This window comes from Muntiacus reevesi, chromosome 5, assembly GCF_963930625.1.
Source record: "Muntiacus reevesi chromosome 5, mMunRee1.1, whole genome shotgun sequence".
Taxonomy (NCBI): Eukaryota; Metazoa; Chordata; class Mammalia; order Artiodactyla; family Cervidae; genus Muntiacus; species Muntiacus reevesi.
Genome location: NC_089253.1, coordinates 114,020,805 through 114,046,674, shown reverse-complemented (window position 1 = coordinate 114,046,674; position 25,870 = coordinate 114,020,805). Strand labels below are relative to the sequence as shown.

Below are 25,870 nucleotides of genomic sequence, written 5' to 3'. Positions count from 1 at the left end.
TTCTGGGCACTGAGGCCGCTGCCTCCTCCCACCCGAGGGCCTAGAGAATCGGCCCCGGGCCAGGTTCTTAGGGGGCTCGGCGCCCCTGTGCTCCCGGTGAAAGTGGGCTTGCACTAGTGTCGGGAGACCTTGCTTCGCCCTTTGGGGAAACATTCCTCTGTACGGAAAGGGGCTTGAAGCTCAGCAGGTATTTCACTGGCAGCCTTTCTAGACCTCCTGTTTGAAATGTGGACATCGGTCTTTTGTCGCTTGGAGGAGATGCAAACTTGGGATTTGAGGGTTTTGATCTGGGCAACGGTTTGGTGTGCCTGTTGTTCGTTGCGAGAGCTTTTCTCTCTTGCCTTCCTTTTATTTTCGCATTTCTTGGACTGCGCCTGTGGACCTGGCTTGCGCTATATATGGGATGAGGGCTCAGAAATAAATGACTTTGAGGCCTGTTCTCGAGCTTGGTCTGGAGGCGCAGGCAGAGTTTTCACTTACAGGCTCCGCGGTGGCACTTTCGGCGGGGACTCGGGTTTCTTGGAGATGGGGGATTCTGATAAAGGGAACGTGTGAACCCGGCCTGCAGTGCGTGATGTGCGCGTCACAAAAGAGTTTCTTTGGGGTTCAGTGATTCGGGCATGGAAAATGTCCTCCACTTGGTTAAGATAGAACATTTTTGGAATGAGCGTAGTCCTGCAGATCCTTTTGGCAGGAACCTTGACATCATTTTCTTCATCACCCCACCCCCTACCACCTTTGCCCGTTTCATCTTGAGGTTTACATTGTTTGTTTTTTTTTTTTTTTCTTTTTTTTTTGTCCTGTTGCCCCAGTGGTTCCATATAGATTGTTGAATGATTGATACCTTAAATCGGTCGAAGTCCCCTGTAATCAAAATTAGCTTGGGTCTGTTGGTTGCTTTAACCATTTATGTTTTGTTATATCTTAGACTTTGAAATGGAAAAGCATTTTACTGGCCAGTCGTCCTTCTGTTTATTTCCATCGTCTGTATCATCTTTTTAAATTGCTCCTTTTAATATTTTGTTTGCTATGATGTCTTGATGTAATGCCTTCCATGGCTGGCAGAATTGTTTAGGAGTTATAGTGCCTCTGAAGGCACCCCTGAACTCCTGAATGAACTAGCTAGTTTATAATAGATAAGGTTGCCTATTGGGGATGTGTAAACTGTCTTTGTTGCTGGAGTGTCGTGAGACTCCTTGAAATAGTTTTTGGGTAGATGGGAATGGGGTTTACGACACTGTGTTCAAAGAATTACGGGGGAGGGGAGAATGGCAGAGAAAGCAACTTTCTAAGGCTTGAAATTATGCTCTTTCGGAGACCCTTGCTTCTCTTTTAATTTTTGGGAAAAAATTATTCTTAGTACTTTCATCAACTAATTTTTTTTCAACTAATTTTTAATCATGCTGATAAATTTCCTTGATGAAGTCGATTGAAACAAAACACCAAAATGGTTGTGGACTTCACTTAGTAAAAAAACAGATTCTTATCCTCTTGCTAAAATAATTGGAAAATGAATGTTTTTTTTTCTTCCATTTGAGTTCCAAAGGCTAATGAGAAGAGAATAATTACCATACTTTTCTCTCAGCTGTTTTAAATTTTCTAAGATATGTCCGAGAAAGAGGTAGGCCATTTCTGTCTCGGTACCATAGGTAGCAATATACAAACAAAAAAGTGTTTTTCAGGAACTAATATAATAGCTAATATGTATGGAAAGCTTATCAGGAGATAGTGTTCCAAAGGTTTAGAGAGTCACCACCATTATTATTCCCAAACCTGGAAACCCGAGCACAGACCTGTTAAATAACATGCCCAAGGCCACACATCTTGTCTATAGCTGAGAAGGAATTGGAATCACTAAGGCTACATACCTGATTCCTGGTCACAGTTGGTCTGGAGAATGACTTGACTGCATTTTGCAGTGATTCTAGTGCTAGTATGGCATTCACACTTTGTTCTTTCATGCACTGACTCAACAAATGATAACCACGTGGGAGGAGAAGGAGGTACCTGTATCATGAGAGACCCTGATGGAGAGAAAACACCAGATTATGATGGATGTCCTCAGGGAAGTCTTCCTGGAGGAAGAGGGACGGAGTGTGAGTGGGAATTAACGACGTGAAGAGTAGAAAGACGAGCATTTGCAAAATAACTTATGTATCTTATTTGTCCTATAAGACCAGTTTCCCCAGAAACCTTATAGCAAAATATTCATACCTTGTATAATGAAAACGAACTGACTGGTAGCCTAGTAAGAAGTGGAAAATGAGAAATAAGGAAAACAAAGCAAGGTGAAACCAAAGGAGCATACTGTGTACTACTTCACAGCCAGAGTTATTGGGAGTCACCTTGCAGAGGGTGGCTAGGTGGAAGCTGTACTTTGTTATCTTTTGAAAGAAGTTTTGAAATTTGATTCTTAGAGGTGGTTATGTAGATTAGTTCGTTTCTGAGACTGTAAGTTTTCTTTTACTGTGGTAGGATCAACAGTCTGTTTATTCTTTTCAGTTTGTTTATAAATGTTTGAGTCATAAAGAAAGGAGAGCAAAATGAGCTGGGCTTTGGAAGAATGGAAGGAAGGCCTGCCTACAAGAGCTCTTCAGAAGATTCAAGAGCTTGAAGGCCAGCTCGACAAACTGAAGAAAGAAAGGCAGCAGAGGCAGTTTCAGCTTGAGACCCTGGAGGCTGCTCTGCAAAAGCAAAAACAGAAGGTATCACTGAGATGCTGGTTTTTACAACTGTTCACTCATTATTTGGATTAACAGTTTTATCTTGGTCTTTTTAATTAAGAGAAAAGTGATTTTGCTGTCTGCAGGTGGTAATCCTCCCTCCTCTCCTCTATTGAGTCTTTTTGATTGTGATTACCTTATTTCTGCATTCTCTGTCCTCATTTCTGCTTATGTGCTCGTGAGTAGGGATGCTGAGTTCCATTTTCACTTCTGTTAGGGACCATGAATTGGACATTGCTTTTGCATTCTGCACCAACATGGCCAAAAGTCTCTGGCTCTGAATCTGGGGTCAGTATCAGAACACTTTGCAGCCCAAATAGATACTGCTTTTTTTGGGGGGCGGGGGGGTTGTGCGGCTTGTGGGATCTTAGTTCCTTGACCAGGGATCGAACCTACACTTCCTGCCGTGGAAGCTCAGAGTCTTAACCACTGGATCACCAAAGAAGTCTCCTAGATACTGCTTTGTGACAGTGAGCTTTCACTGTGGAGTTCCCATATCTCTCCAGGACTAGTAAATGGAAACTTAAATAGTACTCTTTCATACTAGAGTAGTAATATAATTGCTGCTTCTAAAATGTTTTTGCTAGTGGGAGAATTTTTCAATTTCTTATACTTACTGGCTTTGGCAGCTGAACTTGACAATGAGTAGCTAAGAGAGGGTTTATAAGGTTAATGTTTTTTAATTCTTGAAAGCATATTAAAGCCTCTCTAGGATCGGTGTGTGTAGACCTAACCAAAGACAGTGTAATACATGACTTTGTGAAACTTTTCTGTCAATAAACTTCAAAATGAAATCACCTAGGATTTCTCTGTTCATCAAGCATTAACTTCTGGATTATTACAATCATATTTCAGAAAATTAGTCATCAGGATTAGACTCAGATTCACAGATAGTGTCTGGTAAGTTCATGAGTAAGTGATGTATTTCCTTTTGAACAATCCCCACTAGGTTGAGAATGAAAAAACGGAGGGTGCAAACCTGAAAAGGGAGAACCAAAGCTTGATGGAAATATGTGAAAATCTGGAGAAGACTAAGCAGAAGATTTCTCATGAACTTCAAGTCAAGGACTCACAAGTGAATTTCCAAGAAGGTCAACTGAACTCGAGCAAAAAACAAATAGAAAAGCTGGAACAGGAACTTAAAAGGTAACTTTTTGGGGAAGAGTATTTATTATGGATATCTTTATATGTATTTATCAGGTGCATCCTTTTCATGGTGTTATTACATATTGCAGTTTTTTTCTTTCCAGTGGAATGAACAATGATTTGAGGAGAATGAATTCTCATATGCTTCAGTCATGTTGCATGGCTCAGGGCCGTGTGAATTCATTAAATGGTTGCTGGCTTATTCATTTACTTATTCAATATATGTTTATTAAGCTGCCTCATGTGCCAGGGTCTGTGTGTATTACTAGGGGGGTGCAATCATAAATACCCAAACTGTCAACAGTGGTTATTGGAAAGATGCAGGGAAGTTGAAACGTGGCTTCTATTGATGGCTTGTGTCTTCTCTGTGTGGAAAAGCTTCTGTAGAGAATGAGAACTAGGGAATTCCAAAAGATGGGGAGCATCGAGAACTCAGTTAAGGTTGGAGGCCAGGAATTTATAGTAGGACCAGTCTATAGCATTGTATGAGGGTTGTTTTTTCTTCTTTAGCTTGTTGGGGTATAAATGCTGAGAAGATATCCAAGAGGATTGATTTAGGGTTTGGGGGCAAGGTTGATGGGCTAGAAGACAGTGGAGTAATTGAGGATGTGGAAGAGAGTGAGTGAAGTTGGGTGCCAGCTGGGTGCCACGGAATCTCAGCTGGAGAGGAGGGAAGTGAAGTCTGCAAGCCTTTCCCACCGAGATCCCCATCCGAGAGACCTGTCTTCCATCTTGTGCATTACATAATCAGCTCACTGATTTCATTCTCTATGACTGCATCTCTCTTCCTGCCCTGGAAACAACGTGGACAGTTGGGGAAGGTGGGGGTGGGCAAATTGGGATTGACATATATCCACTACCTTGTACAAAATAGCTAGCTAGTTGGAACCTACTATGAAGCATAGGGAACTCAGCTCAGTGCTCTGTGAAGACCTGTATGGGTTGGGATGGGGGAGTGGGGGTAGGGGGGAGGTCTAAGAGGGAAGGGAATATATACATACAGCTGATTCACTTTATTGTGCAGCAGAAACGAGGCACAACGTTGCAAAGCAATTATACTCCAATAAAGAAATAAAACTGCCTGTCTTATAAAAGGCAGCCAAAAAATACTTGTTAAATGGGGAAAAACCCACCAATTTCAATGCCATATTTGACCAGTTTATTTTTGACCAATTTTTTAAAAAGTGCTTATTACTATTTTTCCATTTAAAAAAAAAATCCCCAAACACTAGAGGCATTAATTAAAAAATAAGTTTAGTGGGACTTGAGCACTGCTAGCTTATAAATGGAATCTTTTCATTCTAACAGTGGAAGATTAAAAGCAAAAAAGACTAGCAAATTGCCCCATGTTAATTTCTGTGAATGTTCCCCTAGAAATTTTAAGAATAAATTTTATTTTTAAATAACTTTATACTTCCAGAACCAGTTGTTAACACCTTGCATAACCAGGGTAAAATGACCAAACCAGAAATAAACGTTAATTCAATACTATTAACTAAACTATAGATCTTATTAGAATTTCTCTCCTTTTTCCAGTCATGTCCATACACTCATTTTTCTAGGAATGTCCTTTTTCTACTCCAGGATCTGAGCCAGGATTCCATGTTGCATTTAGTGGATGTTTTCTTTTCTCCTTAAGCTGTGATGATTTCTTGACTTTTGTGACTTTGACATTTTTAAGGAGCACTAGACCCCTTTATTGTAAAATAGAACTCATTTGGATTTGTCTGCTGTTTTTCGACAATGGCAGAGTTGACACTTTGGACTGGATTATTCTTCGTTGTGGAAGGCTGCCCTGTTCACCATAGGATACGTGGAATTTCTGGCCTCCACTCACTAGATACCAGTAGCATTTGCCCCATCTCCAAATTTTGACAGTCAGAAATGTCACCAGGCACTGCCAAATGCCCTTTGGGAGGGCAAAGTCATCCTGGAGAGAGAATCACTGGGTCAGATTGAGGCTATGAATTTTTGGTAAAAGTGTCACAGAACTAGTGACATGCCTTTCTCAGTGCCTCATATCAGAGGGTACATGATTCAGTTTGACTTTTAAACCATCACTTGGTTAGGGTGTTACCTGAATTTCTGGATTGTAAATTACTGTTTTTTCCGTTTGTAATAAGTGTTTTGATACCAAGAACTTTTTTCCAGGCATAGCTTGCAGTTATCTTAATTCTACCTACAAAGCAAACATACTTGTGAAAGGTAAAACATTTAAAAATTAAGAGTTGACTGTTCATATTTATGAGTTCTGAATCCACAGATTCAACCAACTAGGGTCAAAAATATTTGAAGAAAAAATTCCAGAGAGTTCCAAAAGCAAAAATTAAATTTGCATGCTGACAACTATTAACATAGTATATACATTATATTAGATATTATAAGTAACCTAGAGGTGATTTAAAATGTGCAGGATGATGTGCATAGGTTATTATGCAAATGCTAGCTATGTGATTTAATATGAGTTGAACCTTTGCACATTTTAGTATTTAAGGTGAAAGTACAAGTCACTCAGTCATCTCCGACTCTTTGCAACCCCATGGACTATACAGTCCCTGGAATTCTCCAGGCCAGAATACTGGAGTGAGTAGCCTTTCCCTTCTTCAGGGGATTTTTCCAACCCAGGGATCAAGCCCAGGTCTCCTGCTTTGCAGGTGGATTCTTTACCAGCTGAGACACAAGGGAAGCCATTTAGTATTTAAGAGGGTCCTAGAACCAACTTTCTGCAGGTACCAAGGGTTGATTGTCTGCTTGTCTTTTTGTGAAGATGATGACTTAGGTACATAGCTGTCTTTTTCTAATTTTGTTTTCTATCCATGTGGTAAGGTGGCTATTAAGTTGCAGTGTTAGTATGATAAATAAATGTCTTTTGTTCTTTGTTTTCCTAAACTTTATCTTTGTCTGGCTTGTTCATCACTGTATTCCTAGCACCTGGCAATTGCAGGTCCTCGAATACTTGTTGAATGAATAAATGAAAGAAGCATTTGTTTTGGAAAGCAGGTGCTTGGGAAATAGGAAGTTCACTTCAGTATGCCAGAATAATTATTTCTTTGAAAAGAACATTTTGGGTGCCAATGTTAGAGATATTGATGTTAATAATTTAGGCAGAAACATTCATATTTTAACATTTGAGGAAGAGATGCTTGGATAAATTAAACCTAGTAGAATAGAACTTAATTTAGTACATTTTTTTTTTAGTGGTGATAGTTTGTGTTTTTTTCCACTAGGAGACAGACGATACAAATGTTTATAAAAATAACAGCAGGGTATATTTTTATTTAATATTTAAAATTAATAAACTTTTTCAGATGAAAAGATAGGGAAAAGGGGATAAGATGTGAATTTGAGAGGGAAAAGAAACACCAATTTTGCAAGTTCCTTCAAAATTTCTCTCTGGAGTCACCAACCTTTTACCCCTTGGGAAGTCTATAGACCTGCAGTGTCCAATATGGTCCCCACTGGCTACATGTGGCCGTGGGACACTTGAAATGTGGTTAGTGTAAATGGAGGTGTGCTGGAAATATGCAGTGAACTCCAAATTCTGAAGATTTAGTACAGAGACATGTAAAATACCTTATTAACGGTTTTTGCATTGATGGTATGTTGAAATGATAATATCAAAAATATTGAGTGAAATATTAAGATTGAATTCATTTATTTCTTGTTATTTTTTTTTTTACACTAATAGAACATTTCTGTTGGAGAGGTGTTATCTATTATGAATTCGAAGGTGATTTGATTTGCTGAATAACCATTTTCAGCTCATACTTCTTCCTTCTTGGATTGAATTTAGATCCGGGAGGAGCTCGCGCACTGAGGCCCTTCCTTTATTCCTTTCTTCCCTTCCTGCTTTGATTAATGTGTCCTTGGCAGAGAGAATGGTGCCCATCATTAGCGATTGTATGAGGAGCTTCATTTTATTTCTTGTGTTAGGGAAAACCAGAGACACTGGGCGAGCTGCAAGAATTGCGTTCTCTTGAAAGGTGTTAGAACTTAAACGGTAAGGATACTCTACACACGTACAGTTCAGGTTCTCTGCATCTTCAGCTTCTACACCTAACGATATGAAGGGCTGACGGTACTACTGCTAATTCTATATAAGGGACTTGAGCATCCCTGGATATTTGTCATCTCCAGGGGTCTCGGAACCAATGCTCCACACATACTGAGAATGATTGTGTTTAGCTCACTTTCTTCATTTCTTTGGGACTGTTTCCTGCCAGTATCTTTTCTACGTGCATGAAGTTAACTTGATTTTTATATGTGCATTTAAAAAATGTCATAAAAGACATAGTATGTATATCAAGGCTATGTTTTTATTTACTTAAAATTTATACTTATTTAATTTTTAACTGGAGTATAATTGCTTTATAATATTGTGGTAGTTTCTGAACAATAGTGTGAATCAGCCGTAAGTATACATATATGCTGACCCTCGTAAGCCTCCCTCCCAGCCCCCTAACCCACCCCTGTAGGCCATCACGGAGCACTAAGCGAGTTCCCTGTGGTACAGAGCAGCTTCCTGCTAGCTATGTATCTTATACATGGTAGTGTGTATATGTCAGTACTACTCTCTTCATTCATCCACCCTGTCCTTCCTCCTCCGTCCACAAGTCCATTCTCTACATCTCTGTTTCTGCCTGGCAAATAGGTTCATCAGTGCCATTTTTCTAGATTCCTTATATATGTGTTAATATATGATACTCATTTTATTCTTTCTGGTATACTTCACTCTCTGTGACAGACTCTGGGTTCACCCACATCACTACAGATGACCCAGTTTCTTTCCCTTTTGTGGCTGAGTAATACTCGTATATTTGTACATCTTCTTTATCCGTTCATTTGTCTGTGGACATTCAGGCTGATTCCCTGGACTGCCTGTTGTAACTAGTGCCGCAGTGAACGATTGGGGTTGTCGTTGTTCAGTCACTAGGTTGTGTCTGACTCTTCTGCGACCCCATGGACTGTAGCCTGCCAGGCTCCTCTGTGCATGGGATTTCCCAGGCAAAAAAGACTGGATTGGGTAGCCATTCCCTTCTCCAGGGGATCCTCCCAACGCAGGGATTGAACCCATGTCTCCTGCATTGCAGGCGGATTCCTTACTGCGGAGCCACTGGTGAAGTCCTAACATGGGTTACATGTGTCTTTTTGAATTATGGTTTTCTCAAGGTGTATGCCCAGTACTGGGGTTGCTGGGTCATATGGTAGCTTTTAGTTTTTTAAGGAACCTCAGTACTGTTCTCCACAGTGGTTGTATCAATTTACATTCCACCAGCAGGTCAGGAGGGTTCTCTTTTTTCCACATCCTCTACAGCATCTATTGTTTGTAGATTTTTTGATGATGGCTGGTCTGACCTGTGTGAGGTGATAACCTGACTGTAGTTTGATCTGCATTTCTCTAATAATGAGTGATGTTGAGAATCTTTTCATGTTGTTGGCCATCTATCTGTCTCTTTTGGAGAAATGTCTGTTTAGATCTTCCATTTTTTGATATTTTTTAAAAAATAATTTTTATTTATATATGTATTTTTGGGTGTGTTGGGTCTTTGTTGCTGCGCCGGCTTTTTTCCAGCCGCGACGAGCAGGGGCCCTCTCTTGTGCGGCACAGGCTCCAGGGCACGCGGGCTTCGGTAGCTGCAGCTCCCGGGCTCTCGAGCACAGGCTCGGTAGTTGTGGGGCGTGGGCTTAGCTGCTCCTCAGCACGTGGGATCTTCCTGGATCAGGGATCGAACCCATGTCTCCTACATTGGCAGGTGAATTCTTTACCACTGAGCCACCAGGGAAGCCCTGCTGTTGTTGTTTTATACTGAACTCCATGAGCTGCTTGTATATTTTGGAGATTAATCTTTAGTCGCTTCACTTGCAAGTATTTTCTTCCCATTCTGAGGGCTGTCTTATCATCATCTTGTTTATGATTTCCTTGGCTGTGCAAAAGCTTTTAAGTTTAATTAGGTCCCATTTGTTTATTTTTATCTTCATTTCTCTAGAAGGTAGGTCAAAAGGATCTTGCCAAAGTCTATATTATTAATATAATGACAATATTATATGTAATATTATCTAGTTTCAAGATTTGAGCCCCTGCTTCAATGATAGCAATGTCCTCCTGTGTTTAAGTTCTGTTTTTTTTTTTTTTTTTGGTTGCACTGTGTCTTTCTTTGGCCTAGAATATAAAATTTGGTTGGAATGTGTCCCAACTCTCCTTTGCTATGATAGTGGTTATTACAGATCTTCACTATAGCCTTTATTACATTGTAATTGGCTGGCTTGTATTTCTGGAGACAAAGGACTGTCTCGCAAGTTAGTTCTTATGAGGTGTCTGTTGGACAAACGCAGTGGTAGGAACTCTTCGAGGGTGGGCATTTGTCAGCTGGTCACCCTCTGGGAATGCGTGGTGTTGGTGTCTGCAGCCGTGACTCCGGTGTGGCATCCTCTCGGGTTGTTTTCTTACAGGTGTAAATCTGAACTTGAAAGAAGCCAGCAAGCTGCACAATCTGCGGACGTCTCTCTGAATTCATGCCTCACACCACAAAAGATTTTTGCAACTCCGCTCACACCAAGCCAGTATTATAGTGGTAAGGATTCTTTTCTCTTTGTATAAATAGCTCTTTTGTTGAGATTTTTAATTCTGCCCAAGAAATGAAATCATTCAACCTTGAATTCAGCTTCTAATTTAAGCATTAAAAACAACAACAAAAAGCAGCCATTAGTTACATATATATTTGTGTATCTGTTGAAATATGTTGTGCCATCAGTCAGCCTTTAAGCTTTTCCCTTTATGCGTCTATGGTATTTTTTAAAATAATTCAGTTTTGGAATATTCAAAATGCCTGTGTTTCCATGCATTTTGATATTTGAGTAATTTGATCAGTATTGGTTGCCTTAACCAAAATATTCTATCTGATGAACGAAGATACTCATTTCTAGACTTATCATAATGATTCTTTGCAAAATCAGTGATCAAACTGAAACTGTATCTCATTGTCTGTGTTTAGGTTCCAAATATGAAGATCTAAAAGAAAAGTATAATAAAGAAGTTGAAGAACGACAAAGATTAGAGGCAGAGGTAAAAGCCTTGCAGGCAAAGGTAAGTTAATTATGGGCCTTTTAATGGAGTATGCAGTTGAAGAAGTACTTTGCTATAAGTAGGATGGAGCAAGGATAGAAAAATCTGCTCTACATGGGGCTGACCCGTTTTTCTTACACTGAGAAAACAGACTTCCTGGCTCATTGGTTTTGATATTTTTAAGTTTAAAAATAGGTAAGTGTGGAGTACAATGGATTGGGCAGATGACTTTATCCCTAAATATCAAATAGGCCGCGAATTCCCTAGAAACTGTGGAAGCATACTTGTTTCTCTGCTGAGTCTTACATGATAAAGAGTATGTTTGGAGAGGATGGGACCGGAGTTATTCCTGGCTGACTTTGGCACCTGGAGGCAACTGCTTCCTATTCAGACCTTCGGATGGAATTTGGGGATTGCTACCAGGGATGAGAGGTTTGGGGATCATTATTAATGGAATGTTTATTTCAGGTGAGAAGGTTGTCAACATAACCTCTCTAGTTCTTTTAAATAAGTAGCTGACAAGGGATTTAAAGTCCAATTTGGTAGGGGAGAAAAAGGCTGAGAGAGGTAGGTGAAAGATTTGCTTAACATCAATAAAATAAACAAAATGCATGTTTTGGGAACCCCAGCTTTTAGTTACAGGACTGACCCTGAAAATACCTGGTGTCTGTAGAATATACCTTTCTCATTTCTGCTCACATGGTATTATTTGTTTTTTTTTTTTTTTTTTAATTCCAAGAAAAAAAAATTCCAGTTTGGTGCTGAATGGCACAGTCCCACTCAGCATATAAACTTGATGAGATGGCCCAACTTAGCAGACAGGTTAAGGCTGAATGTACAACTAGATGCCTTAAATAGTGAGGATCAAAAAGTACCTGTTCGAGTTTTAGCAATTTTAATTTTTTTTTAAGCCTTTAACCCTTGTTTTGAGATCACCAGAGTTTTGGTACATAGCAAAAGCATTGCTTTTCAACATGAATAAAAATGAAACCATAAACTTCTGATTGTCTTGGAAATATCATTTGCTTTGTTAACCATTTCACATTGGTATCAATTCTGGCCCTGACATCTGTTCCCAGAGTTATTTTGTGGAGGACTGTGAGTCTCCAAAAACATTAAACCTCTCCCCGTGGTGAGAAAAGCCCTTGCTATAAAAAATTTAACTCAGCTACTGTAGCTGCAACTTGATGTTTGTTAGAATGGTGACAGAAGAACAAAAAGGATTCTAAATGGCAGAAAATGCACAAATGTGTTTTATATAATACAAAATGCCTCTTAGGACATTTTTTGGGGGGAAACAGTATGGTGGAACTTGAGATTCTTGTAAGAGTTCTTTGGTTAGTGCTGAATTTTGAGTCTGTGTTCAGAGCTATAGGGGGAAGTGACCAAGGGTGGGCAAAGGAAAATCATATTTCAGAATTCAAAATGGCAGTGAGTACTCACATGCGTTTTTATGAAGTTTATGAGGGATGCAGTATAAATAGAAAAGCTGAGCCCAGTTAAAATAGATTGAACCTCAGCTGGTGCTGGCTTTACCCTCCAGTGCTAAGTCTGACCGTTAGAACGTTTCACTGGGTGATGGGACTCGGTGGTTCCCCTGCCTTGATGAATGCTCTTTTCTGGTACACAGTGGAAGTGCTGTTAAATGCCTTCTCTGCATGGCTTTATGTTCTATTTGAAAATAAGTACGTAGTCCTTTTAAACATTTTGATTGTAGTGTAGCTGATTTTACAGTCTCGTAATAGTTTCACGTGTACGGCAAGGTGATTCAGTTTTATATATATAAATATATACACACACACACATACTTTTTCATATTCTTTTCTGTTATAGTTTATTGCAAAATATTGACTATAGTTCCCTGTGTGTAAGATCTTGTTTATCTATATTATATGTAGTAGTCTTTCCCCCACCACCACTTTCCTCTTTCATAAGCATGTTTATGTCTATGAGTCTAGTATGTAGTCTTAAATATTGTGACTTCTAAAGGGCTCTAAAGAGCTTCTGTTTTTACAGAAAGCAAGCCAGGCTATTCCCCAAAGCACCATGAATCACCGGGACATCGCCCGACATCAGGCTTCTTCATCTGTGTTCTCATGGCAGCAAGAAAAAACCCCAAGCCGTCTTTCATCCAGCACTCTAAAAACTCCAGTTAGGAGAGATTTCTCTGCATCTCATTTTTCTGGAGAACACGAAGTGACTCCGAGTAGATCAACTTTGCAAATAGGGAAGACAGATGCTAATAGCAGTTTCTGTGATAATTCTAGCAATTCTCATCTTTTGGATCAGTTAAAAGCACAGAACCAAGGTAACTTCTTGAGTTAAATTTTCCTGAGATAATTTCAGACATGACTCCAGACACATTTAATCCTAGAAAGTGGTACTGTGTTTTGTTAGACCCATCCGTGGTCAACATCCCAGCCTGGTGATATGAAATAGTGTCTTTGGGATAATGAAAAAAGCTATCACCATTTGGAAAGATACCTTTATTTTACTAAAAAGCTGGTGCCGTGAAGACTTCAAAAGTCGGGTGAGTGGCTTTGACTTTCCGAAGCAGGGAGAAGCGGTCACTGTTGACATTCCCCGTGCTTCTCACCTGGCCCCTTGTGTGGCCCGTGGAACAAGCCGGTTTTGGCCAGAGGTGAGGCATGTGTCTGCAGACCGGCTTTCCTGAGTGCTGCCAGGCTGTCCATATGGGGGCAAACCTGTAACCTTGGCTGCCGCACCACGCTGCTGCTGACGGCCAAGGGTGCCAGGTGGTGTTTTGGAATCTGTTCTGCAGACTATGATAATTTCCAGTGCTGTGATAGATTGAAAATCACCATCAGCGTGCACTGGTGAGAGCTATCACACGGCCAGTGCCTTTGGAATCAATATTGTGTATACGCAGGGAGAAAAAAAATGAAAAAAATTATTGTTAATTTTGGCAGTAGAGGGGGTTCACACTGTCTTGCTCTTTACTGGCAGTAAAGCCACTAGAGAATACAGGAGGGTGAATTTTTCACTGCTTAGCACTCATTTGCATTGATATGGGTACAAAATAAATATTTGTGGGTGTATAAAACCAAGTGGTAATTTTAACACAGGGTATTATATGTGATACACTTTTTGCAGTTTTCTCAATAAGATACTATTCATGATTTTAGAAAAGCATTCCCCCCTGCCACAAGTTTACTGTGAAAACATAAAATTTTTCTTCTGCTTTTTATAGGATTTTTGAATAAAAATAACAATAAAGACTAAATATTGAAATTAAATCCAATTAAAATAGCTTCTTTGTTTAATATGAATTGATTTATATTTGACTCACCAAAGATTTCCGAGTGTAGTAACAGTGACACATTCTGAGTTTAGTTGTAAATTTGTTCGTGAAAAATACATGTTTATTGAAGTGTGGGTTTTGTTTGTGATTTAAGAACTAAGGAGCAAGATTACTGAGTTTGAACTACGTCAGCAAGGACAAGAAAAAGAAATGAGAGGCCAAGTGAATAAACTTCAAGAACTCCAACTCCAACTGGAGAAAGCAAAAGTGGAATTAAATGAAAAAGAGAAAGTTTTGAACAAAAGCCGGGATGAACTGGTGAGAACAACTTCACAATATGACCAGGCATCAACCAAGGTACTCAACTTCTCACGAGTTACTGAACAATCTGCATTTTGTTCATACGATTATTTGGAAAGAGTATGCTTAGACTTGTCAAATAAGTATTAGTAATGAACCTAACTAATGTATACTAGGCAGTATTGATTGCAGTTGAACAGTAAGTTCTTTTAGAATTTGATAGATCTGGGTCAAACCTGGACTGCACAGTTTTTAGCTGGGGGACTTCACAAGTCGCTGATGTCGTTTACACCTCAGAGGGTGGTGGAGAGTAAACGTGCATACAGCATCTGACAGGTCCCTGATACCTAGAAGAGGCACGTAAAGTCAGGGAGCTTTGAAAGAGGCTTAGGACATGTGACAGAGTTGAATTGATCCACTCATGGAAACCAGTATATACCCTTCTGCCATTTAACCTTTTTTCAAGTTTTTTATTTTGTATTGGAGTATAGCTGATAGCAGTGTTGTGATGGTTTTAGGTGGACAGCAAAGGGACTCAGCCATACATACAGACGCATCCGTTCTCCCCCAGACTGCCCTCCCCTCCAGGCTGCCACATGTCACTGAGTAGAGTTCCCTGGGCCGTACAGTCTGTCCTTGTTGGTTTTCCATGTTCAGTGTAGCAGTGTGTACATGTCCATCCGAAACTTCTAACTATGCCTTCACCCATCCTTCCCCCCAGCAACTATTAGCTTATTCTCTAAATCTGTGAATCTGTTTCTGGACTCAATTTGAGTCGTTTACTGACTCATATGACAAATACTTATTGACAGTCTGCTGTATGTCAGGCACTGTTCTAGACCTGGGGTGCGGCAGTAGCAGTGAGTAAATAGACAAAAAGCGCTGCCCTTATGGAGCTTCATCCTAATGGGGGATGCAACGTAAATGTACCAGGCACTTTGATAGTGTGCTATATGGAGACAAGTGTAGAGAAAAATGAATTGATTTTATATATTTCTGAATTTTATTTACTAATAATTTGTTAAGGATTCTTGTGTCTATATTTATGAGTGATGTTGGTCAGTTGTTTTCTCTTTTTGTACTGCCTTTGTCTGGTATTTGTATCAGAGGTAGTTCTAGCTTCATAAAATGAATTGGGAAGTGTTCCCTCCTCTTCTGATTTTTTGGGAGATATTGTGTAGAATTGGTGTTATTTCTTCTTTATAACATTTGGTAGAATTCTCTGTGAAACTATCTGGGCCTAAAGATTTCTTTTTGGGAGTTTTAAAATTACAAATTCAATTTTTAAAACAGTGACAACCATTAAAATTATTTATTTCACATTGGATGAGGTGGGTTAGTTTGTGATTTTAGAGTAACTTTCATCTAAATTGTCAAATTTATGTATGTGGGGTTCATAGTATTTCCTTATTCTTTTGATGACTATAGGTCAGGCTTATTCCCTGTTCATTTCTGATATTTGTGTCTTCTTTTGTTTCTCTCTTTGTCAATATTGCTAGGAGTTTTGTCAGCTTTATGGCTCTTTTATTGATCTTACCAAAGAGTCAGCTCTTTAATTCATTGATTTTCTCTATTATTTCCTGTTTTCAGTTCCAGTGATTTTTTTTTTTGCTTTTGTTTTCTCCCCTCGGTTATTTTCTTCTGCTTGCTTTGAGTTTATTTTGCTCTTCTTTTTCTAGGTTGTTGAGGTGGGGCGCTTAGTTTAGTGACTGGAGACGTCTCTTTTCTAACACAGACGTTTAATGCTGTGAATTTCCCTTCCCATACTACTTTAACTGTGCCCTTCAAACTTTGATACATCTCATGGATTATTCAGAAATTTAGTTTCCAAGTATTTGGAGATTTTTCTTTTTGTTATTGATTTATTGTTTGACTCCACTGCTGTCAGAGAACATATATGATTTCAGTTCTTTTAGATTTCTTGGGGTTTGTTTTATCGTCTAGGATATGGTGTCTTAGTATATATTTCACAGGCACTTGGGGAAAAAATGTATATTCCGTTGTTGAGAGCAATATTCTAAAAGTGTCATTAGCTCCTGTTGATTAATATTCTTTGTTGAATTCCTCTTTTTCTTTTCTGATTTCCTGTCTAATTGCTTCTAGCAATTGTTGAGGGAAGGGTATTGCAGTCTCCCATAATTGTCTATTTCTCCTTTCAGTTTTATAAATTTTTGCTTCACTTATCTTGCAGTTCTGTAGTTTGGTCCATACACATTTAGGATTGTTATGTTTTCTTTTGGATTTACCTTTATCATGTAATATCCCTTAGTGTCTCTGATAATTTTTTTTTTCCCCATTCTGAAGTCTACTTTATCTGGTAGTAATATAACCTCTCCAGCTTTCCTTTGGTTAGTGTCATGATGTATTTCTTTGTCTTTTTACTTTCAGTCTATCTATACTGTTAAGTTAAAAAATATGACCTTACTATGAATTAAAAAAATAGCCTAATGTTAGTTTTGTGTAGACAGCACATAGTTGGGTCATATTTTTTAATCCACTCTTTTATTCCCTTTTAGAAACACTATCTCTCTATTAATTAGTGTTTTAAGACCATTTATAGTCATGTAATTATTGATATATCATGACTTAAGTTTTACATCTTATTTTTTATTTCATTCATTTCTCATTTGGCTGTTTTCATTTTTTTCTGCCTTCCCGTAGGTTTAACTTGAACACTTTTTAGAATTTCATTTTGAATTATCAATAGTTTGAGTATATTTCTTTGTAGGGCTTTTATGATTGTTCTAGCAATGGCAACGCACTCCAGTACTCTTGCCTGGAAAATCCCATGGATGGGAGGACCCTGGTAGGCTGCAGTCTATGGGGTCGCAAAGAGTCTGACACAACTGAGTGACTTCACTTTCACTTTTCACTTTCATGCATTGGAGAAGGAAATGACAACCCACTCTAGTGTTCTTGCCTGGAGAATCCCAGGGACAGGGGGGCCTGGTGGGCTGCCATCTCTGGGGTCGCACAGAGTCGGACACGACTGAAGTGACTTAGCAGCAGCAGCAGCAGATAATGTATGTATACATATAATTTATCACTTTATTGGTGTTGTCATTCTATCAACTCTAATAAATTATTGAAAGTTTACTTCTCTTTTTGTCGTTTTACCATCCCCTATTTATAGTATAATTTTCTTGAGCATTTTTTATATATACATTTAGAACCACATCAGGTAGTGTTACACTTTATTTGTGAAACATAATTTAGAAAACTGAAGAAGAAAAGGAAAACCTATTGTATATACATTTATTGTATATAGAAATATTCTTATTTTTCTTCCAAATTTCCTTCTTTCATCCTTTCCTTTCTTTTTAAAGAACATCCTTTAACCATTCTTTTAGTGTAGCAACAAATCCTCTAAATTTTCTTTTGTCTGGGAATGTCTTTATTCTTGGAAGATATTTCAACAGGGTATAGGATTCTGGGTTAACAGTTTTTTCTTTCAATACTACTATGCTTTTCCTTGGGTCCCAAAGTCTTGTTAATCTTCCCTCTTCTCTTTTCTGAAAAGAAACAAAAAAAAACTTATTTTTGTTTTAATAAAATATGCAGGTTTTAGATTGTTCTTGAAATGTTCATCTTTTCCATCTTCCTGGAGTTGGTAGTCCCGGTTCATTTTTAGAATTCCTCTAGTGCAGTGGTTTCCACAGAAAAATTCTCAACAACTATGGATTAGATATATGACGAAACATGATCTCCCTTGATCTGTATAATTTACTCTCTTTGTGCAGTATGGGTTTGTAATTTGGTTTTCTAAGTTAGACTTGGATTCAAGCCCTGGTTCTATTGCGTCCCAATTGTGTTACTTTGGAGCTATTTAACTTCTGAGCTTCAGTTGCCTAATCAATAAAATGATGTTAGTAATAATGCCTTTCTCATAGTATTGCTATAAAGTTTGTGATGATTTTTCTCAAGACTTTAGCATAGTGCCTGGCATATGGTGAACTTATAATAGTTATTGTTATATCGAGTTCCTAGTCAATGTAGTTCATTTGCATTTGCATTTCTGCCAACTCAGGCTTCTTTTGTTTGAGCATTATACTTTCCTTTCATATGTTGAGGGCTTCCCTGGTGGCTCAGATAGTAAAGAATCTGCCTGCAGTGCAGGAAATCCAAGTTCAAAATTCCTGGATCTGGAAGATCCCCTGGAGAAGGGAATGCCTACCCACTCCAGAATTCTTACCTGGAGAATTCCATGGACAGACGAGCCTGGCGGTCTACGGTCTGTGGGGTCGCAAAGATACTGAGCATCTGACTTTTACATGTTGCTTTGTTGGTTTTGGTGTGACAGAATCACCAGATCCTTCTCTCTAGCATATATCATGAGGTCACTTACCAGATCATGAATTATAATTTTTGAATAGGACAATGCTGAGAACATAGCTTTTGCTCTCTTTCTATTAGAGATTTCCCTCTAGGTTCTTAAGACTCATTTATTCAGTGCTTTCTGGATTCCATTTTTTTCTCATAAACTATAAACCCACCTAAATGAAAATTCAGTCTACTTTTCTCCATCTTGTCTCTAAAGATAGTATGACCTTGTCCAATATGTTGCTGAAATCAAATTATTCTTTGCTTATGCTATACCCTGATCTACCTTTAGAATTACCTATTAAATGGAGCTAATTTAGCCAAAATCAACCACGTGCTTCAGTAAACATATGCTGTTTCTAGTGTGCTTCTTTTCCAAGTATTTACACACCGGGTGGGATGCAAGGTTTGAACTCATGTAGGAACAGTGTTGGGGCTGGGCAGCAAATTTGACCTTCATATTTTATGGCTAAAAGCTCAGGCCCAGAGCACTGAGTCTCTAGGGTCTATATACGTACTGTTACATACTCTCTATGTACATACTGTTAAAGGACTAGAGCCCTGAGCCCTTTTTTAGAGTATTATGGAGCATTCATGATACCTAGTGGTCAGGTGCTTGTATATGGATGGTGCATCATAAATACCAGCATTTAAAAAAATCTAAATATAAATTACTCCCAAAGGCTTTTTTTTTTAAACCCAACTCTTTGCACAATAATAAGAAAGTATTACTGATTCTGAGATCTTGTGGGTTGCAGTTTGAGGGAGTGCCAGCAGAGGGTGCCAAGGATTCATTCATTTATTCTGCCGTGCATGGGTTTTTTTCCCCCCTGAGAATTGTCAACATTTTAGACCATCATTTAGGCAGTGATTTTTGTGTTAGTTGCTTACTGCTGTATCCCCAGTGCCTAGCATGGAGCTTGACATATTTGCTGAGTTCATATTTATTATTGTTAGAAATAATTTTCTTTCATACTTTTCCTTATGATAGTGAAGTCCCTCAGTCGTGTCCGACTCTTTGCGACCCCATGGACTGTAGCCTGCCAGGCTCCTCTGTCCATGGGAGTCTCCAGGCAAGAACACTAGAGTGGGTTGCCATTTCCTAAAATTCAAGAACAATAAGGATAATGACAGAGGTATCTTAATGTTCAAAGCAGTGAATTAGTTCGAACTACTGGCTCAATATTTTACTTTTTAAATTCAGGATCTTGAAAGTTCTGATATTTGCAAGATCAGACCAGCTTTATCTTTTCATCTGTGGTTAGTTAATCACTGGTGTCAGGTCTTATGGGAAATTTTACATAGTGTTTTCTTTTCCTCTTTGTTAAATTTCTAATAGCTCTAAATGGGTCTATAATGAGTCTCAGAGATATATTAGTGGAGTGATTTGCCACGCTGGGGTGCATTTCTTCTGGACCAGGAATTCTCCCCCAGCAATGTGACTTGTTCTTGTTCTTTCCTGGGAATTTAGAGTTGTTTTGTAGGGCAGGTCTAGGATTTGAACACCACAGGGAAGAATTAGAGGAATGGGTTTTAACACTTTGAAGATTTAATTTTAAAGAGCATCCTAAATTTCAGTGTAGTTCATGTTTTGAAAATTATTTTAAAGATAACTAGCTATATATAAAAAAAATGAAATAATGCCATTTGCAGCAACATGGACGGACCTAGAGATTAGAAGTAAGTCAAAGACAAATATCGCATATCATTTATATGTGGAATCTAAGAAGATCATACAAATGAATCTATTTACAAAACAGAAAGACTCACAGACACAGAAAACAAATGTATGGTTACTAAAGGGGAAAATAGGGAGGGGGTAAATTGGGGATTTGGGCTTAACAGATACACACTACTGTATATAAAATGGATAAATAATACAGCACAGGGAACTATATTCAATATCTTATAGTAATCTATAATGGAAAAGAATCTGAAAAAGAATATGTGTGTGTGTGCATGTGTGTGTAGTTGAATCACTTTGCTGTATAGCTGAAACAACACAACACTGTAAATCAACTATAGTTCAATTTTAAAAAAAAGATAACAGCTATGTAAAAAGGCAAATGAGTATTCTTTGTGTTGCCTCTGGCAGCTTGGTTAAAAACTCATTGTGATACTCTCTAGAGTGCTGTGAACTTCCAAACATTTAACATGACATAGTGGGAGCATTGTGGAAAGATGCATATTAATATTTAAAATTTCTCACAAAATCTGTTATGCTTGAAACAGACTACGTATGAGGATAATAGATACCCTCTGGTTATTTTGCAGCCTCTAATTTACACAGGTCGACATCACTGCATTTTAACCTCTCATTTCTGTACGACAAAATGTTAGGTGGCTGACTATTCAGACGCACTGATTACTTTTATGGCGCAACTTATGAAGAGTTTAGTTAAATAGCCTCATGCAGGTTTACAGCCTAGCTGATATTTCCCAAATATAAATTTATGTGTGCTAAAATAGTTGTAGTAGTTTTGCTATTTGGCTAATTGTTTTAGCCCCAACTTTGTATGATATAAAAAAGTCAAAACACAACGTTAAACTTGAGCCAGATCATGGGACTAATTTTTCTAAGTTCAGAATGTTTGCTTTCTTTCCAAGAATAATTTTTGTTTTGTACTGAACGTCTTAATTTGTTGTTAGTGTACTGCTTTGGAACAAAAACTGAAAAAATTGACCGAAGATTTGAGTTGTCAGCGTCAAAATGCAGAAAGTGCCAGATGTTCTCTGGAACAGAAAATCAAGGAAAAAGAAAAAGAATTCCAAGAGGTAAGGTAAACGGATTCATGAGGAGTTTGTCCAGAAGACTCTTGTGGTCATTTCCTAGTTTGATCATTTGACAAGAGGAGTGTCTGTCATCATTTGGGTTGTTCCACTAGAGGGGAAATGTTGTGTGTGGAAAAGATTACTATACTTTCCTTCACACTTTTCCATCTTTCAGTTTTTGATTGGAGAAGGGCTTTAGAATTTTTTTTTAATCTGTTTTCTGATTTGTTTGAAATTTGATACCAAATAGAAAAGGATTGTATTTCTTATTTCAAACACTCTCTGTTGTAAAGGAAATTATATTACATTCTACAGCTGTTTGGTTTTTTTTTTCTTCACTTTTTTACAAGTTTTGTTTTTTTAATTTTTTGGCCATACCCTGTGGTATGTGGAATATTAGTTCTCCAACCAGTGATCGAATCTACACCTAACCCACGTTGGAAGGTGGAGTCTTAACCACTGGTCTGCAGGGGAAGTCCTTCCAGCTGCTTTTAAAGTCTGTGAGTTGGCAAATACATTAAAAAGGTGATTAATGTCTAGGGGGAAGAAGGTGGCAGACAAGTTAGGGCTGAAGATGCACTTGAGTAAATCTTGGTATCAGTTTCAGGTGAGTGAGCCTGGAAGTAGGTCTGTAGTCTTTCAGTGAGAGTTACTGGAATTGTTAATCTGGGGTCCCTGTGTGGTTATCAAAGGTAATTGGTGGCATCTGCTTTCTCTTATTCTCAATGGTCAGTGGTGTGTGATGTTTGATGTTTTAAGCCCCATTTTTGAGTCTGTTGATTTCTCAGTGGGGTTGTGATCGGTTGGCTCTCAGCTCTACCCTTTTGTCCCTGGGTACTTCAGAACAGAGGTGATTCATTTAAGATGGGGATGAGATGCCAGCGGGCCAGTTTCCACGTGTTCTGGTGGAGTGCTTCATCTTCCGCTCAGAGACCGGGATCTGATGCCCGATCTAAGGCTGCCTGTGTTGGTCATCAAGTAGATGCCGACTGGCTCCATGCTCTCCTGTTCTTTCAGAAGAGCAGTGCCTGGAGGATGTCTGGGTCACGCCCTGGGCTCTCCCTTGTTAACCAGCATCCGTTGGATGCATTTGTCTTTCACTTTTTAGGAGCTCTCCCGTCAACAGCGTTCCTTCCAGACCCTGGACCAGGAGTGCACTCAGATGAAAGCCAAGCTCACCCAGGAGCTACAGCAAGCTAAGAACACACACAGCATCCTGCAGGCTGAACTGGATAAAGTAGGGTGCTAATTTACTTCTCCCGCCTCCGTAACCTCCGCCCCCACGTTTTAAAATAATGTGTCATTTCTGTACCACAGTGGAAATAGGATTCCTTTAAAGGGAAAAAACTTTCCTCACTTTCTTTAGTTATTAAAGTGGAGAGCAAACTGAACCTCTCTGGGTCTGGGTGATCTCATTTAGAGAAAGGGGACGCGAAGTGGGGATCTCAGATCTGAGGCTTGTGGGCGTCTCTGATATTCCGTGCCACCACACGGGAGCTCTCCTAAGTGAGTGTGCCCCAGTCAAAGCGCTGAAAATTATAATTTACTCTTTTAACACCCACTGCACAAATGATTTCATCCAGATTTATGGCTTTCTGAATCTTCCATGTGATGATGACACCCATGTTTCAATCTCCAGCCTGAGTGTCTGGTCTGAACTTCAGACTTGGGGTATGCATCCGATATTCCCACTCACGTGTCTAACAGGCATTTCGCACTTAACGTGCTGTCACTGGAACTCCAGCTTTTTACAGACTTGTTCTTTGCTTCATCTTCCTTGTCTCAGTAAAGAGCAATTCCATTCTTCACATTGCTTCGGTCAAAACCTTCCCGTCATCTTCAACTCCTCTTTCCTCTCATATGTCAAAGTAATCCCTTAAAACTCTGCTGACTGTGCCTTTATTTATTCACACACACATGTACACTGGAGTGTATTTGTGTATATCTACGCATATGTGTATTTGCATGCATTTGTATATATGTGCTCTAATATACATCATCTCTCACCTGGGTTTCTGTACTAGCAGAATCCTCCTGTGCCAGGATAAATTTTTATGAATTATTTATTGGCTGTCCTCCAAGATTAAAAACACAATAAATATTTACAGATGTATAATTTTTTTTTTTTCTTGCTTGTTTTAATTTTTGTTAAAAAAGGAAAACTCTGAGCTTTGTCCTTGTCAGATGTTTTGTAGTTTATTTTCCCTACTGATGGGTATTGAGGTTTGTATAGTGCCATTGGTAGTATCACTGGGCAGGTAAACATGTGTGGGGCTGATGTTTCTGTAGGACAACTTCCTGCATGTGACACTGATGGCCTCCAGGGCATGTATCTCCTCACGTGTGACAGGGTGCTTCCAAGCTGCCCTCAGGAAGGTTGTAACAGTTTACCTGACACCAGGTATGAGGCCTGTTACCTTCATCCTGCTAGTAGCGGACAGTCCTGATTTTAAAAATTTTGCCAAAGAGTGAAAAATGTTATTGTTTTAATTCACACTGTCTTGATTACCACTGAGGTTATTTCTTTCAGAGGGTGACTTGCCATTTATATCTTTTGTATAAAATTTCTATTTCTGTCTTTTGCTCATTTTTAAATGGACTTGCTTTTTTGTACATTGAATCATAGATATGCTTTATGTGTTGTATTTTGGGAATATCATTTTTATTCTGTTCTATTTATTGCAAATGTGTTCTCTCAGTTTGTTTTCCCATCTTTTACTGCTGTTGTTTCTCATCTCTTTTTTTTTTAAAACAAATTTTAGTTGTTTATTACTATTTAGTTGTTTTATTTCTTGTGGTTAGCTTTTTTCTTTCGTGATTTCCTCCCCAAGCCCAGCCTTGTTCATCAACATATGCTATTGCCAAGTGATGTCATGGGTTAACATGATGGTATTTTAAGTTCTGCTTCTAGGACCATGTTAAGCTATAACATATATAGTATGTCTCAACCAAAATAGATTGCTTCAGTTCTTATATTCCATGACCTTTTTATTGTTAAAGAATGAATAGCTACTTGAAAAGTAAAAACAAAAACGAAGCTTTGCCTTGTTTTCTCCTTGCAGGTCACGTCCGTAAAGCAACAGCTAGAAAAAAAATTAGAAGAGTTTAAGCAAAATTTCAGCAGAACCGAACAGGCCTTACAGTCAAGTCAGACCAAGGAAAGCGAGCTGAGGAGAAACAGTGAGGTGAGGAGCAGAGAGCATTTATTCGCTTCTGTGCATGAGGAAGTGCCAGGGTTAGAGAATTTCTGCACCGTTTTCCAGCAGTGTTTTTCTTTTTTACTTGCCAGAAGTATTACAAAGTGTTTTGTATATAATCTATGACATAGAACATAGTGGTTTTTTTCACTTTCTATTCTGATGTAACTTACTAATATGCATCTATCAATTATAGGAAAACATGACTTGTAGTAAGACCATTTGGTACTACTGTTTATTTAAGATAAATATATTTAAGATATATTTCAACCACCTGTGAGGTGGAAGGATGGAAGAAGGCAAGGGATTTTCTTTTCTTCTTTTTTTTTTTTCTTTTTAATTTTAAAATGTATTTAATTTTTGCTGCATTGGGTCTTCACTGCACAGGCTTTCTCTAGTGATGGTGGCTTTTCCTGTTATGGAGCAGGGGCTCTGGGGCACTCAGCCTCAGTGGTTGCAGCACACAGCCTCACACAGTTGCCCCATGGCATGTGGGATATTTCTGGACTAGGGATCAAACCAGTGTCCCCTGCAGTGCAGGCAGACGCTTAACCACTGAACCACCAAGGAAGTCCCGCAAGGGATTTTCTAAATGAAAAGTAGCAAAGTTGGTGATAGAAGGTATGATTTAAAAGTCGTCTTTCCAAGGGTTGGCTTTTGAATCATCAAGTATCAAAAACCTTGTGCAAAGTGATAGACTTAAATAAAATTTTTTTGAAAGAGAAAGGGTTTCTAGATTTAACATTGTTACAAAAGCATCAAGCAATAAAAATTGTATTATTCTGGCTTCAGCAGTCACACACTAACCTTCATGTTAAACATGTGCAAGCATGGGTGATGGTGTCTTTGTAGAGTCATAGTCATGATACACAATGGTGGATGAGGTTTCCCAGTGACGAGGATACAAGGAGTAGCTTGATATTGCTTCTACTAATAGATTTTATCTGTACTTACTTTAATTTGGTTCTCTTTGAACTTCTTTAGCTGCTTGGAGTTTATTTTAAAGGACTTAATTAAAATCCACCTAGGGATAGTTAATAGGCTGAAACAATTTGAATAGAGCCGTAAGTCAGCATCATAATTTTAT

The 25,870-nt window shown here is 38.7% G+C and overlaps 1 protein-coding gene across 1 annotated transcript in view; it reads left to right on the top strand.

Annotated features, from left to right (window-relative positions):
* The window catches only part of CENPF (centromere protein F), a 60,757-nt gene that overhangs the window by 221 nt on the left and 34,666 nt on the right, over nt 1-25,870 (top strand). The window contains exons 2-10 of the mRNA XM_065936216.1: nt 2,503-2,705; nt 3,673-3,869; nt 10,320-10,441; nt 10,862-10,953; nt 12,949-13,240; nt 14,349-14,551; nt 21,464-21,589; nt 22,695-22,823; nt 24,649-24,771. Coding sequence (XP_065792288.1) covers nt 2,544-2,705; nt 3,673-3,869; nt 10,320-10,441; nt 10,862-10,953; nt 12,949-13,240; nt 14,349-14,551; nt 21,464-21,589; nt 22,695-22,823; nt 24,649-24,771 — 1,446 coding nt within the window. The 5' untranslated portion in view covers nt 2,503-2,543. The remainder of the gene's footprint in view (nt 1-2,502; nt 2,706-3,672; nt 3,870-10,319; nt 10,442-10,861; nt 10,954-12,948; nt 13,241-14,348; nt 14,552-21,463; nt 21,590-22,694; nt 22,824-24,648; nt 24,772-25,870) is intronic.